This window comes from Drosophila arizonae, chromosome 2, assembly GCF_054131065.1.
Source record: "Drosophila arizonae isolate 15081-1271.41 chromosome 2, UAZ_ARI_1.0, whole genome shotgun sequence".
NCBI lineage: Eukaryota > Metazoa > Arthropoda > Insecta > Diptera > Drosophilidae > Drosophila > Drosophila arizonae.
Window position 1 is genome coordinate 28,975,248 of NC_142922.1, and position 14,455 is coordinate 28,989,702.

General features: G+C 43.7%; 4 protein-coding genes across 4 annotated transcripts; 3 read left to right on the forward strand and 1 right to left on the reverse strand.

Moving 5' to 3' along the window:
- Positions 1-108: 108 nt before the first annotated feature.
- Elp1 (elongator complex protein 1) lies at positions 109-5,040 on the reverse strand. The gene is made up of 6 exons (XM_018018170.2): positions 4,392-5,040; positions 3,239-4,328; positions 1,767-3,176; positions 1,459-1,702; positions 1,004-1,368; positions 109-296 (listed from the first exon to the last, which is right to left on the reverse strand). Exons 1-6 carry the CDS (start codon positions 4,962-4,964, stop codon positions 232-234), a joined length of 3,747 nt encoding a protein of 1,248 aa, XP_017873659.1. The 5' UTR covers positions 4,965-5,040; the 3' UTR covers positions 109-231.
- A 392-nt stretch (positions 5,041-5,432) lies between these two features.
- LOC108621069 (arrestin domain-containing protein 17) lies at positions 5,433-7,787 on the forward strand. Its single transcript, XM_018018176.2, has 4 exons — positions 5,433-5,675; positions 6,247-6,402; positions 6,458-7,261; positions 7,325-7,787. Exons 1-4 carry the CDS (start codon positions 5,561-5,563, stop codon positions 7,477-7,479), a joined length of 1,230 nt encoding a protein of 409 aa, XP_017873665.1. The 5' UTR covers positions 5,433-5,560; the 3' UTR covers positions 7,480-7,787.
- A 196-nt stretch (positions 7,788-7,983) lies between these two features.
- On the forward strand, positions 7,984-10,204 carry LOC108621068 (uncharacterized). Its single transcript, XM_018018175.2, has 2 exons — positions 7,984-8,306; positions 8,366-10,204. Exons 1-2 carry the CDS (start codon positions 8,124-8,126, stop codon positions 9,920-9,922), a joined length of 1,740 nt encoding a protein of 579 aa, XP_017873664.2. The 5' UTR covers positions 7,984-8,123; the 3' UTR covers positions 9,923-10,204.
- Positions 10,205-10,617: 413 nt separating this feature from the next.
- On the forward strand, positions 10,618-14,301 carry Cen (cerebellar degeneration-related protein 2-like). The gene is made up of 2 exons (XM_018018174.2): positions 10,618-11,283; positions 11,354-14,301. Exon 2 carries the CDS (start codon positions 11,382-11,384, stop codon positions 13,821-13,823), a length of 2,442 nt encoding a protein of 813 aa, XP_017873663.1. The 5' UTR covers positions 10,618-11,283; positions 11,354-11,381; the 3' UTR covers positions 13,824-14,301.
- Positions 14,302-14,455: the final 154 nt, after the last annotated feature.

Sequence of the window (14,455 nt, forward strand, 5' to 3'; positions counted from 1 at the left end):
CGTACCAACAATACCATTTATACACCCACTTTTCACAGCCTAAATTGTTGCGTGCCAATAAATTAATTACTCACTTTAAAAGCAGAAAAAAAGAAAAAAAAACATTGGTTATTTAAATGCAACATTTATTTTAGAGCAAGGCGAACATAGTGAAAGCTTATTTATATTTATCCAATGAAAAGTGAAAATCCATTTAAAATAACCATAATGTGATCACGATTATGAGTAGAACTAATGCAATATGCCATGCTTCCAGTCGATAATATTCAACTGCGGCTTGTATCGCTTCAGGGGAGCTGCAAAAAAGAGGATTTTTAATTAATAAAGAGATCAAAATAAATTTTGTTAAATTATCTACACTATGAGCCACAATAAAACTATAAATATTAACAAAAAATACGAATAAATTAAAAATTAGTTATGTCAACAAGATCTCGTCTATATTTAATTATATATACACATACTTTGGATCTTTGTAACGATCCATTCCATCCATTTCAAAAATTTATAAAAATAAATTTAGATACTAATTAAAATTTAAAACTATACCAATTTTGTATTAACAAAGCAGAATTTCCGAACAAATCTAATTCTTTAATTTTTACATGCTAGAGTATGTTCATATATACTTTGAAAATTTTTGCATAGTAAACTACGTTTTTATACAGGCCTAAGAAATGAAAAGAGTATAATGGTTTTCCATATGACTGTCTGACCCTTCGGATAATTGTAAAACAAGTTCATGTTATTGAATTTAGATAATGGCAATTTCAATTTCTTGCTGATTCCTGGTGAATTGGAAATGAAAATCTTTAACTCTTAAATAAATAAAGGACACTTTTTTTTAATTATACAGGAAACTTTCCTTAGCGTATCTTCTTTTAAAAACTATTCAAATATATATTGTATAATATTATCTTAGTCTCCCGGTCTCCCCCGTCCGGTTATCCGGCAATTTTCTATAACCTATAAACAATTGAAGAATTATATATTTATCACTCACTTATTAGAGCATAGCGCTGTTCCTTCTGCAGTGCCACATAGTCGACATTGGGCCCGGTCAGATGCTGGGCGGTGCCGCCCATTAGCTCCGGCAGCCAGATCTCATCCAGCACGGCTGGCTGCAGCTCCAGCAAGATGCTCTCGTACAGCCGCTGCAGCTGCGCTGCCCGCTCATCCTCTGTGTGCAGCTGGAGGAGCGCTTTGCATGTGTCACGCACAAGAAGTTGCTGCTGCTGCTGGCCAAGCTTCGTGACTTGGTTGTGCAGCGCATCGATGAGCGCGATGTCTTCGAAGGGGTTGCCCGGCTTCAAGCTAAGCAGCTTGCGTTCGTGTTTGCGCCGATTTTTGCTCGAGCGAAATGTTTTACTTAAGATACCAAAAAAAAAAAAACAACAAAAAAAGTGAGTGGACGAGAAAAGAAAATTGTGGAAAATATGCAGCCAAGTGACGCCATACCCGGTGCCGCGCGAGCTGCCGCTGTGCCGCGACGACTGAATGCTGCTGGTGTCCGACAGCAGATCAGCCTCATCAATATCCAGACCGTGATCGCCGGCGCCATCCGCGGCTGCAGCTGTCATCGCCTGGTGTTTGCGTATGTCCAGCAGACGCAGCTTGTACTCCAGGAACAACTGCCGATCCGCGTTGAGGGAAGCCTCCAATTGTGCGACATATTCCAGGAGCGAGGGCTTCACACGTTTAGCTGAATATTGAGAGAGATACCAATTAAATTATAATATTAGGCCTCTATAAAGTCATTAGCTTACCTAACAGCTCCGCTGTGCCGTCCTGGTCCAACAGGCCCGCCTCGTAGATCGCACGCCCATAGAGATGTCCCTTTAGCAGTTGCTGCAGCGGTGCCTCACTGTCCGGTGGCTCAAATCTCTTGAGCAGTTCGTACGCATCCAAATAGCGATCATGCTGTTGCAGCGGGGCCACTAGCGAGTTAGCCACCTGGGCCAGCGGCTCACCTGCACGCTGTGCCAGCAGCAGGACACGCTGCCAGTCGAGGGTGTGACGGGCACTGAGCAGCGCCTGCTGCAGTTCGCCGCCACGCTCATACAGCAGACTGGCCTCCTCCAGCTGGGCATTGGAGCGCAAATGATCCGCGTAGGCCACACAAATGCGACGATGGAAATCCGTTTGCGACTGGTAGGCGACCAAGGCCTGGTTGTAGAGATTATGCTGTTTGATGAAGTTTAAGGCCAGCTCATAATGCTCTGCACCGCAGGCAGCCAAATGATGGAGGGCCAAATCGAAGCGCTTCAGATGTTCGTCAATCTTGAACTTGCGATAGTTGGGCGGCAAGGATTTCAGCTCATTGAGATAGGGCAGAAACTCCTTAGGATCCATTTGCGACTGCTGAGCAACGAAGAGCACTGTGCCGAAATTATATGTGCCCAAAGCGACGTTATACAATTCATTCACATCCACCAGATAAAGCAGATACTTGAGCATCTGCTCGCCCAGCTGGGGATCCTCTTGCTTATGCTGCCAAATGTAGTCCAGAGCCTCTGGCAATTGATTGGCCTTCACATAAGCCGTTATAATGGGCAGGCGGAAGCGTGCCTTCTGCTTAGGATCGTCTGTGCTGGTCATCTGCTTGATTAACAGCGCGCAGATGGTGGACACCTTTTGGTCCACTTTGAAGTCGGGCGGAGGACGTTGCTTCACTGTGTTATAGTTGCTGGCATACATGCCCAATGAAAAGTCCTCGTTCTGCAGCTCGTTGATGAACAGACATATCCACTGGCTGTCCTGGATCTGGTCCAGAAACTCACTCACACTCTCCACGAATTTCGCCATGTTGTGATCGCAGATGATGTTCATATTGATGCGATGTTTGCGCAGCAAGCACATCGGCTGATAATAGTCGCCACGATTCAATGACTTGCCGATCAAGTCGAGAACGAGCACCCGTGGACAGATCACCTCCAGATTGCCACGAGGCAATTGCAGCACCAGTCGGGCACCGCTCGCTGGTGTCACCAGCTTGGCGCCGCGCTCAATGCTGCGCGTGCCTACGGCGCACTTGTCGCTCAGCCGAATGAAATGCAATGCATTCAGCTGGGTATATATCAAATAGTCGCCGACGACACAGAATGAAGTGACATCCTCGGCAACCTTTTTGCCATCCACATGTAGCTGCTGCTGCAAGTCCAGCGAAATCAGTTCACCTGCAATTTTAGTGAAAATGTTATTAGAATCGATTAAACTTTACAGCAGCTCAATAACTTACCAGATGGATTAGAGGGAGTTGTGTGCATTATCATGTAGTTTACGGGAGTTGATAGCTGCAAAGAGTTGCGCAATGTCTTCAGCTCACCGTTGGGGGTCAAGATGATCTCGTAAATCTGCTCATTTTCGAGGGTCTGGATATAGCAACGATCCTTGCTATCATTAGGCACGGTGAGGGCATTCACAGTGCCAGGAATTCTCGAGGATGTTTTCAAATTTCCCTTGAGCAGCAAAAGGATGTTCGTCTCGTTATCCACACTATTTACGGCCAGCAAAAACTCATTGCCAAAGCAGCTTAAATTGGTCAACTGGTTTCTCGACAAGGGCTGACTCAGCTGGCAATTAAATTCAATTCGATCGTCTTTTGGGTGATATAAGTATATACAATCATCGCTCGTATATAGATAAATTTCGTTTTCAGACGTGATCACAGCATTTATGTCGCTCTTCAATTGGACGACGCGCCAGGCCATGGGCGGTGGTATCACAGCTGTCGAGAACTTGGTCAATAGCAAACGCTTGCCATCGATGACATAGACAATATCCGTGCTAGGCTGGCAATCGATGCCAAAGCGAAAGCGATGGGTATAATGTTTGCCACTCTTCAGCAGAATATGCAGTGTGTGCTCGGCACCAAGGCGGTTGTCCCAATGGAACAGAGCAAGCGAATCATATTGCTCCTCAAAGACCAGCACCTGTTTGAGATACCAATGATAGTTGCCAATCGTGTAGAGATAAATACTCTGCTTTTCCTCAGTCTTGGTGTGCAGCGCCAGGATGTCTGAATCGTCGCTCCACGCCAACTGCACAATGGGCTCCACTGTCAAATCGAATGGCAAGTCGAATTCACGATGACGCAATCCGTTCTTCTCGAACAACGCCACAGTCGATTTGCCGGATATGATTTGTGGCTGGGCAATCCAATTGCCGCTCGGCCGCCAGGCTATCGGTGATTGCAACCCATTCCATTTCTCTGCAGCATACTGCAGCTTGCCCTCAGAGTCGTAGACGTTAAAGGTGCGACCCACGTTGGCGGCCACATAGGACACAGCAAAATAGGAACCATCGCCGCGCCAGGCAACCTGCACCTCCTGTTTGCCAAACAATACAATTGTAAAAATGTTTATGTACATGTGCCAAACTTTGTCACTCACCTGCGGCAGCAGATTGACATTTGATGGGGCAACAAACTCCGCTGACTGCTTGGCCGCCTGCTTGCCAGCTGACCCATGGAACTGTGTCTCTTTCTTGCCCCAGCCGACGTTCACGAACTGCTGATCGTCAGCGAGACTCGCATCTAGTGGCTGTTCAGCCAGCACATCATATGTGCACGTCATTACAACCACATTCTTTGTCTTGGTTATAAAGGCAACCACCTCCTGATTGGGTGACCAGGCCATGCACTCAATGCCCACATCACAGTAGGTGCCCTCACGCTGAAACAGCGTATCAGGATCGATGAGCATCACCTCGCCGGCAGCCGTGGCAACGCATATTGCGTTATCCAGCTGTAAATACTCTGCGCCGACAATGTCCGGCAGTTCGGCAACAAGTTTTGGTTCCCGTAACGAGCTGGCATCGTTATTAACAGCGTATATATTGCTGTCAGTCACAATGTACGTTGTCTCATGGCCACTTCTTTCGAAATCCGGCTGAAGCAAGATTTGATTGCCACTTGGAATACCAGTTCTCTGCTCCTTACAATATTGTAGCTTCAGATTTCGCATTTTAGTTTTACTTACTTATTGTCATGCAATGACAACAACGTGCGCGAATCTAAATACCAAATAAGAGGCACAAAAATACTTCAATATCGATTACACTTATATCGAATATTAATCGAGCTATTATAAAATTACACACCGCTCTATTGCTGTTATTAGTTTATATAATTATTAGCAAATGCATATAAAATAGCAAGCGATTGAAGAACTAACATACTTGCATCAAAATTATCTTTATAAAAAAGAAAAACATTAATTTATCAATTTAAAAGTCTTCTTTAAGTATTTAAATTTAATTCCTATTCTATTATAATGTTTAAAATAAAAAATACCTTACATTGAAAATTATTAATTCTGACTTAAATTGTTCTTTAACAAAAAATGTTTATGTTAATTAACTAAACATTTACCGCCTTCTATAATCGGTTGGAAGATATCGATAAATGTATTCTTGTTACAATCGAATCAAGGAGCTAGTTCGTAGGTCAAGTAGAATGAGTCGTTTGATCGAACCTATCCCAAACGAATAAGCAATCTCTTTCTTAGCTCTGCTAAGTTTTATAATTTTAAATAGGTAAACGTTAGATCAATATAAAATAATGGGTATCAAGGGTTGCGAAGTGCAATTGGATAATCCATGGAATACGTACTACGCTGGGCAAACAGTCAACGGTCAGGTGAAAATCACCTTTGATTCGCCCAAAAAAGTACGAGGTAAGACTTTTATTTAAATATATATATATATGTACATATATGGATTTCAACACAACTATAATTGAGCCCGTATTGCTCATAAAAGTGACGACATGAAGTATTGAACAGATGACAATGAAATCATTAGCTCGAATTCCATTCTAGACTTGATCTGTAGCTGCTTTTCTAGTTTCTCCTCTCGCTTGTAAAAAGCCGGTCCCGTTAGGCATTTATTATTACATATTTACATATGGGTGGACCTTAATTTCCCCAGAATTTTAAATAGAATAAAATAAGAAATGATTCATCTACATATATAAATGTCAAAATTATATCATAAAATAATAAAATGTATCTAGATTTTAATTAGTGTCAACCCATTTATACGCAATAGTATGGAATGATGCTGTTCGCGATGATGTCATCGGTTTGGTAGGCGAGAGTCGCATTCGCCACAGTAGTCTGTTATTTATAGCATATACTATACTCGCAGTCCACAGGCAAGGCGTGGCGCGACAATAAATTGTTTTCTTTACAAACACAGTGGGGAAACAGATGCAATAAACATTCTTAACCACTTGTGCTATTGCAGGCATTATCATACGTTTCTTGGGCGAAGCCAATACGGAATGGACCGAGGAGCGTAATGTGACGACGAGCGAGGGCAAGACTGAGAACGAGATCACGAGCCTGAAAGGACATGAGGAGTACTTCAAAATACAATACTATTTGCTCGGCGGCAAAAACAGTAAGGAAATGCATTAAGCGTCCAGAATTCAGTTTTAAATTTAATACTTGTGTAGGCTCCGAGACTGAGCTACCGCCGGGCACACACACGTATCCGTTTACGTGCGCCTTGCCTCCAAATCTGCCCTCATCATTCGAGGGTGAATTTGGACATGTACGCTACACTATCAAAGTGACTTTGGATAGGCCATGGAAGTTCGATCAGGATATGAAAATGGCCTTTACTGTCATAGCGCCAGTTGACCTGAATCTCAATCCGCGTGTCAAGGAGCCGTTTAAGCTGGAACTGGAGAAGTCATTCTGTTGCTTCTGCTGTCGTTCCGGCCCCTTGACTGTCGTCACAAGCATACCACAAACGGGTTACGTATCGGGCCAAATACTGCCAATAACCTGCGAGGTGGACAATACCAGCAATGTGAATCTCACCGCTGTTAAATTTGAGTTGCGCAAACTTGTCACGTTCCATACGAATCAACCGCGTAGCGAGAAACGCGAGTCCAAGGTGATCATTGCCCAACTGAGCGTTGGGCCTGTCAATGCCGGAGAGTCTCGCACGTTTTCACAGCAAATGGAAATACCAGCACTGCCGCCGACCAATTTACTCAATTGCGGCATCATCGCGTTGGACTATGATTTGCATGTCGAGTGTGATGTAAGTGGACCGCATCGTAATCTCACTGGCAAAGTGCCCATCACGTTGGGCACCATTCCGTTGGCTTCCGTAAGGCCACCAGCTGAGGATCCATCTCTGGCACCCACACAGCCGGTGAGTCCTGTCAGTCCTCCGGGCGACGGTGTGGGCGGTGCTCTTGGATGGAATGTGGCAGATAGTGCAGGCGGTGCACTCTACCCCAATATACGTAAGTACAACATTAATCGTCCTGTATAAAATATATTATAATTATTTTCCTTAATTGTTGTAGCGCCGCCCCAGTTTGTAGAAACGGAATACCGCGCACCAAAAATAACCGGACGGGATGATTCCGAGCACACACAAATCATTGGAGACAGCACATTCGCTCCGCGCTATCCAACATTTCAATTTAAGAACGCAACAGCTCCGGAACTAAGCCCCTAAGTCTTGTCAGGAATCTACTCGCTTCTAATTTGTTAATCTGTCTTCGCTATTGTATATCTCCGTTTTAAGTTTTTTTATTGTTTTATTTTGCATTTATATGTAAGCTTTCCGTCCGTAAAGAAAGCATAGAATCTTGGTAAATTGTAATCTCAATTATGTCGCTCAAATTACGTATATTTGTATTTATGTAAGCGATATTCTAAACTTGCAAATGCTCGTGATAAAGAACACTATATAATATACACATTATATTAAAGGTATACAATTATAATTTTTCTAATCAATAAAAAAGTTTTGGGAAACAATAAGTTAATTTGTGAAAGTAAATTCAAATTTTAAGATATGAATCCACCCACTACAAAGCTTAAAAAATTTCAAAAATGGCGCGAGAATTGCCTTTCAATTCGTCTTTACCAGGGATGAAACGGCATTGCTGCTTATCGATGTCACGAATATATCGACATCGTCCCACAGTTACATATATCGATATACCAAAAATTTACAGAAGCCAAAAATTGCGTCATGTAAACAAAATTTCTGTACATTTTACAGTTTGAAGAGCAAACAGCTGTGTGTGGAGTGTATAGTGTTGGTTAAAAATAATAAAGGAATAGTAAGAAGCGCCTAACTAAGGATATGACAAAATGAATACTACCGAAAATGAGATTCAAATACATGGAAACACTACTAGCATTACTGTCAACGAGCAAACCTGTCGGGTTTGTTTGGAGGCTCACGAATCAGCTTTGAGCCTTCACGATGAAATTGAGTTTAATGATCTAAATGTGGAGCTGTGGGAGTTACTAGAAAATGTATCCAATGTGAAGGTAACAACAGTGAAATACCAGCCATAAGAAGCGTAACATAATTCGAAAATGATTTGCAGTGCGATTGGAATGACCCTAACCTACCCTCACACCTATGCCAGAGCTGTACGCGTCGTCTGATCAGTGCCTACGAGTTTATTCGTGAGGTTATAAGGTCCAATCAGACACTGCTGGAATTATGTAGTGTTCAGGATACGGATCAGCAGACCAAATATCCGCAAATCAGTGAGTTTACAGAATTGGCGAACCATGAAGAAGAAGAACTACTGCAATTGGAAGAATGTGGATCCGTCATTGAGCTGCAAGAGGTGGAACTGGCCGCTGACGATCCGTCCCTAAAGGAGGATCTATGCGAAGTCACTCCATATGCAGCTCAATCATATGAAGGCTCTGAAGAACAGAAATGTGACGAACAGAAAAATGAGGCGCCATCTCATGCCGAAGTGCCATCTGAAGAGTTGTCCCATAGTGAGATTGACCTCACTGAAATGATCACAGAACTGGTGCCGGAAGTGTGTGATGCTGACGTTATTGATGGTGCAGATAATGATTCAGGAAACAAGAAACGTAGTTCGTACCTAGGAATGCGACTGGCACAGTCGCAGAATTTTATGTACAAATGCGAGAGTTGTCCTCGCATTTTTGCTAAGAACGCGTCCCTGGAACGTCACTTTGCAACGGCTCACAGCCAAGCGGCAGATGTAGCCGCCCAGGAATTGGCTAAGGAGCACAGCAGCAGCGGTGAGTTGATCTGTGAGCATTGTCCGCGCATTTTCAAGCGCCAGGATACATTGCGGCGACACATGATTGCCTTTCATCCGGACGTGGTGGCCGCCAGCGGTGGTTCAGAAGATGCCATAGTTAGCGCGACACCAAAGCGTACTGCAAAGAGGCGCGAATGTCCCCACTGTGGCGTTAGCTTTCCCGTTTCCAGTCTGACCATACATATACGGCGCCACACCGGCGAGAATCCATACAAGTGCGACCAGTGCGAGAAGGCCTTCCCTCGCAGTCAGGACCTCAGTCTGCACAAGCGTCAGCATACCGGGGAGCGACCCAGCGAGTGCAAAATATGCGCCAAGAAGTTCATCTCGCAGAACAAGCTGGCGCGGCACATGCGCCTGCACACTGGTCATCGACCGTACGCCTGCGACAAGTGTGACAAGAGCTTTGTGCAGTCCAACGACCTGAAGATCCACATGCGACGGCACACGGGTGAGCGGCCCTACGCGTGCAACGTTTGTGGCAAGAGCTTTGTTTGCGGTTCTTTGCTGAACATCCATCGGAACCAAAAGCGACACTTTGAGAGTGCAACAGAAGGCAACGGTACCTTGGAGTCTGATCCCTATGAGAATAGTCGAGTGAACAAGCGTCGGGCCGAGGACATTGAACGAATGCGACTACAGCGCGAGAGCGAGACTCAGCCATCTACTGTCCGGCCCTACACTTGTGGCGTCTGCGGAGAAAACTTCAATATTGGGGCTCTACTCACGAGACATCGCAACAAAATGGGCCACTATGAGGTCGGCAAGGTAAACTATGGCGATCCCTACGAACGAAGAATCAGGAAGCAGCAGCAACAACATCGACTGAGAGTTTTGCTATGTGAAGATTAAAATATTTGTTTATAATAAGATTTTCAAAACTCCAATTTTTAATCTGTTAATTTCTGATAATGAAGAAACATTTTATCTACCCGTACTTCTTATGAATTGCAAATAAGGTTGAAAAGAAAAATTATACATTTAATATATATTTATTTATATAAGTATATTATATAGAATTATCACTTAAATATATACGTAAGTGGAAAGTTTTTTTTTTTAAATATTGTATATTATTAATGCCATTTTATATTAAATGTACATTGTACAATCCAATTATTAATCTACCAACAACTAACGTATTTTAATTTTATTTTTTATGAACTGGAAAGTATAATAACAAAAACAAAAAAGTAGAATATTATTACCTATATTATATATACATATATTATACATATAAAGTGAAATAAAACACATAAACAAATAAATGGGTGAAACAATCTTTGTTTAATGCTCATATTTCTTCTTATTTATTTAGAGGTTAGAGGCAATAAAAAGTTAGAACTAACTTACAGATCAAAACAAAACAACTGAGGCCTTTGGCTAAATGATATTATTATTGCAATTTCATTAAAAATGTACTAAAATAAATCTCTACGATCGAGCCGTGATTGTTTTCATTTCATTTTCTGCGCACCTTTGGACCCTCGCCAAAGACAACAGCTGTTATTGCTTCAGATGCGTAGCAACCTTTTTTTATGGGGGCTTGAAAGTGTCGCACCTTGAGCTAAGCTTTCGGCGTTCAATACGTGAAATACAAACATACAAACGTGCAAAGAGTGAACTCAAATACTTAATGCAGCTTAACTAAGATGACAAAAAAACAATACATAAAATATTCTCAATATAATATTGGTTAAACAATGAGTGGAATGCATATAAATGTTCAGTTAGAAAATATGCAAATATTACAGTTATGGCTTGAATGGACTTTCACATAGATACGTGCGCACATTATCAATATATTCTTCAGCGTAAGCTCATGTTTAATTTTTGTTTGCTTATGCTTAAACATACATACATACATACATATGTATGTATGTAGGTAGATACATAAGCCAGTAGTCAGTCGTAAGCCGTCCCTGTCTACGTCACTGGCTTTTACAGCTACAAGGGGTTGGTTTGCGCTGGCTTTGCTGTAGGGTTGCAATGCACTTGCACTTGCGTTAAAGAATAAAATAGAGAGAATAAAGCGAAAAGTTTTGTCGTCGTTAACTTGTGCAAGTGTCATTGGTAAAATCGGTGACGTAATACGCAAAGTATTTGCATACAAAACGAAAGAAAATACGAAAAAATACATATCGGATAACTGAAGCTGCTGCTCAGTGTGTAAATGGTTTGCATAATATGCGCACAATCTCCAGCAACTGAATGTAAGCAAAAATCAATAAGCATGTGTTTTGGCTGCCAAGATTAATGAATACCCAATTATTGCCGCAACAGAAACGCAACGAAAAACAGTCGAACAAAAATGGATGGGAACAAAGTCGATGCAGACAATTGCGAGCCGGATGTGGATGGCTCGCAGTTTATGCTCGACGACTTGCAGCTGGCGGCGGAACTGGGAAAAACGCTGCTGGAGCGTAACAGAGAATTGGAAGTAATGCTGAAGGAGCACAAAACCCGCAATGAGGAACAGCAGCGGGAAATTGTGCATCTGCGAAAGCAAATCAATGCAATGACCGAGGTCAACGATACGCGCTTAAAGGTCTACGAGCAGCTGGAGGTGGGCATACAGGACTTGGAGCGCAGCAATCATCGCTTGACCCTGGAAAAGTCACGCGATAAGAAGCAAATCAAGTCACTGGGAGCCAATATCGAATCCCTGGAAGCGCGCTGTGAAGAACTCAACCAGCAGTTGGAAGAGATGCGGCAACAACTGAACACGGAGCGGCGCAAAAACGAGAGGCAACAGCCACAGGATCGATCTACGGCACCGGCAAGCTCTGAACGTCTAAATGGTTTGCCCAAGCCATGGACTGCCAATGATCGTGAAGGAGTTGACCTGAATGCGACGCCCATAGAGAGCGGGCCATTTGCTGCAAATGCCAACTCGACGGGGGTCACCGAAATGTCGCAAACCAGTGGATCGGTGGCCTTCAGTGATATGGGTAGCTCGGAGGAGATTATTGAGGCAGCGGCTGCCGCTGCTGCTGCTGCCAGCAAGGGTGAGGACAATGAGGAACTGTTAAGTCTGATAACTGATATGGAGTCGGTAAGACGTGATTTTATGGCGGAGAAGCAGCGCTGTTGCGAGCTCGAGGAGCAATTGGTTGCCATCATCCAAGAGAACCAGACACTGCAGAGCCGCATCGCAATCACCAGCACCAACGAAGAGATGATGTCCATGCAGGATGAGTTCTCATTGTTAGATGACGTCAGGCAGGGACAAATGTGCAGCCGGTGCCTGCGAGTCATGGAGGAGCAGGCGTCAAACAACGACGGTCAGTCATCAGTGGCCCAGACCGAGGACGGACGCGAAGAGGACGACCGCAGCCTTATGGGCAGTGAGTTCAGCTTACAATTGGCTGGAAATAGTGCTGAATTCTCATCGAAGCTCAATGAAAACGAATTGCTCGAATTGAAGAATGCTGGCAGTCCAAATCCGTATCGTGACTTGGTCGAGAAATACGAAGCTCTGTTGGAGGTGCAGCGTACATCAAATGTGCGTAATGGCAACCCCCCCAACGGTGTCCCGGTCTCAAAAGAAATCTCGAATGCAGTCGAGTCCAATCTGGAGCAACCACAGAAGCTCAACGTGACGGCCACCAGGCAGGAAACAGCTGCTGCGACAGAAAACAACGCAAAGTCTGCGCGGGGCCGAACCTCAACGGAGTTCTCAGAGGCAGAGACCTCATCGTCGGGCTTCTCAGAGGAGACTAGCAACAAGTATACTCAGACGGATGAGAGGCCAGGCTACTTCTTGTGCTCAATCAGCAATGGCGAGGAGTGTAAACTAAGCATATATGACGACGTTACCCCCATCGACACACACTTCCAGAGCCGGCCCGAGTACAGGGAATTATTCAAGGAAATTTTCGGTGTGTTGAAAAAGGCCGCCGATAACAAGGACGATGGGGAGAAACCAAAATCGACGGACGATAATCGAGCCGAGTCAAACACGGTGGATGCGGCCGTTAAGGAAGAGTTCTCGGTAGACTTTGGCGATGATACGCAAAGTATTATATCATCTGTCTTTTCGGATCATTCAGTTGCCATGTCCGAGTGCGTCACCAAGCTGGAACGCAAGACGGCCAAGAAGCATATAAGTGAGTGCAAAAATCAAGAGAACAGAATGTCTCAAGGAAGCTCCACGTCCATCGCACAACTGAGCGGGCCGAACAAAACGGATGGCATCAAAACCATTGAGGAGAACGGACGGGTATTGACTCCATTGAAGCGCGAACCACTCGAGTATTTGGCTGTTGGTGTGGGCATTAAGAAGAGGAATCGTCGCAAGAATCGAAGTCTACATAACAATAGTGGCCGAGTCGAGTCGCCACTGGCACAGCCCTCGCCTCTCGCACAGCCATGTCCGACACACAGTGCGCGGCGCACCCGCAAAGACTTTGTGCCAATCCCTCCAGAAATGTTTGTAACGGAACGTGTTGGCCGCCGGAGACAACCGGATCCCTCAAGCAACGGCGAATGGAATGGCTCCCCAATGGTAATCTATAACCGGAACATGAGCGCCTCTCGCGCCAAGCGAGCGGGTCGCGTGATCGAAGTCAATGGCGTTGAGTTTCATCCAAATACGGTGTCCCAGGAGTTCCACAAGCTCAAAAGGCTCGATCTCTCATATGCGGAGGTATTGCGCCGTGCTGACGCATGCGAGCACCAAAGTCAACCGCTGCGCGTGCAGCGAATGCAACAGTCACGTTGGAACAACAAAAGTCAAAATAATCGCCGCTAATCCTAGACCTAGCATCTATATATATACCTATGTAATGATCCGTATTTGTATCAACACTTAACTATCGACATGGATTTAACTTATGCGAACTAACTCCAACCTTATCGGAGTGCCTAGTAGTAATTAAATGCATTGCCTGCGATAGCCTCCGGTATATAGCAATTCTCAAGTTTTAATATGTTATTTTTGTCCTTAACTATAAAGTGTTCAGTTTTGTAATCTCCTTACTTATGTTCTTTAAGTTGTTTTTAATGTGTAAATTGCCCTAGTTTGTTTATATATTTCGAGAAATTTAGCATTTTTGTAGCATTTTTAATAGATTGTACAATCCAGCCATATTTTCAATATACTATTCTCTTTCAACTATACAATTGTATTTACGACTATGTATCAAGTTCTTTAAGATATTCAATAAATGAGCATGTGTGCCAAGTCCAACATATTTGAAAGAACATGCAGCGACCAAGTCTATTCGAAATTTCGATCGATTCTATTTACTGGATAGTGGAATTGCAAACTGAGCAGTCTTTCGGTCAGCTCAATACTTGGAAATTAAGTTAATCTACAATCAATGAAACATTTATACTTACTACCGAAGTCAGCACATATTAGAAATCTCAAGTATAACACAA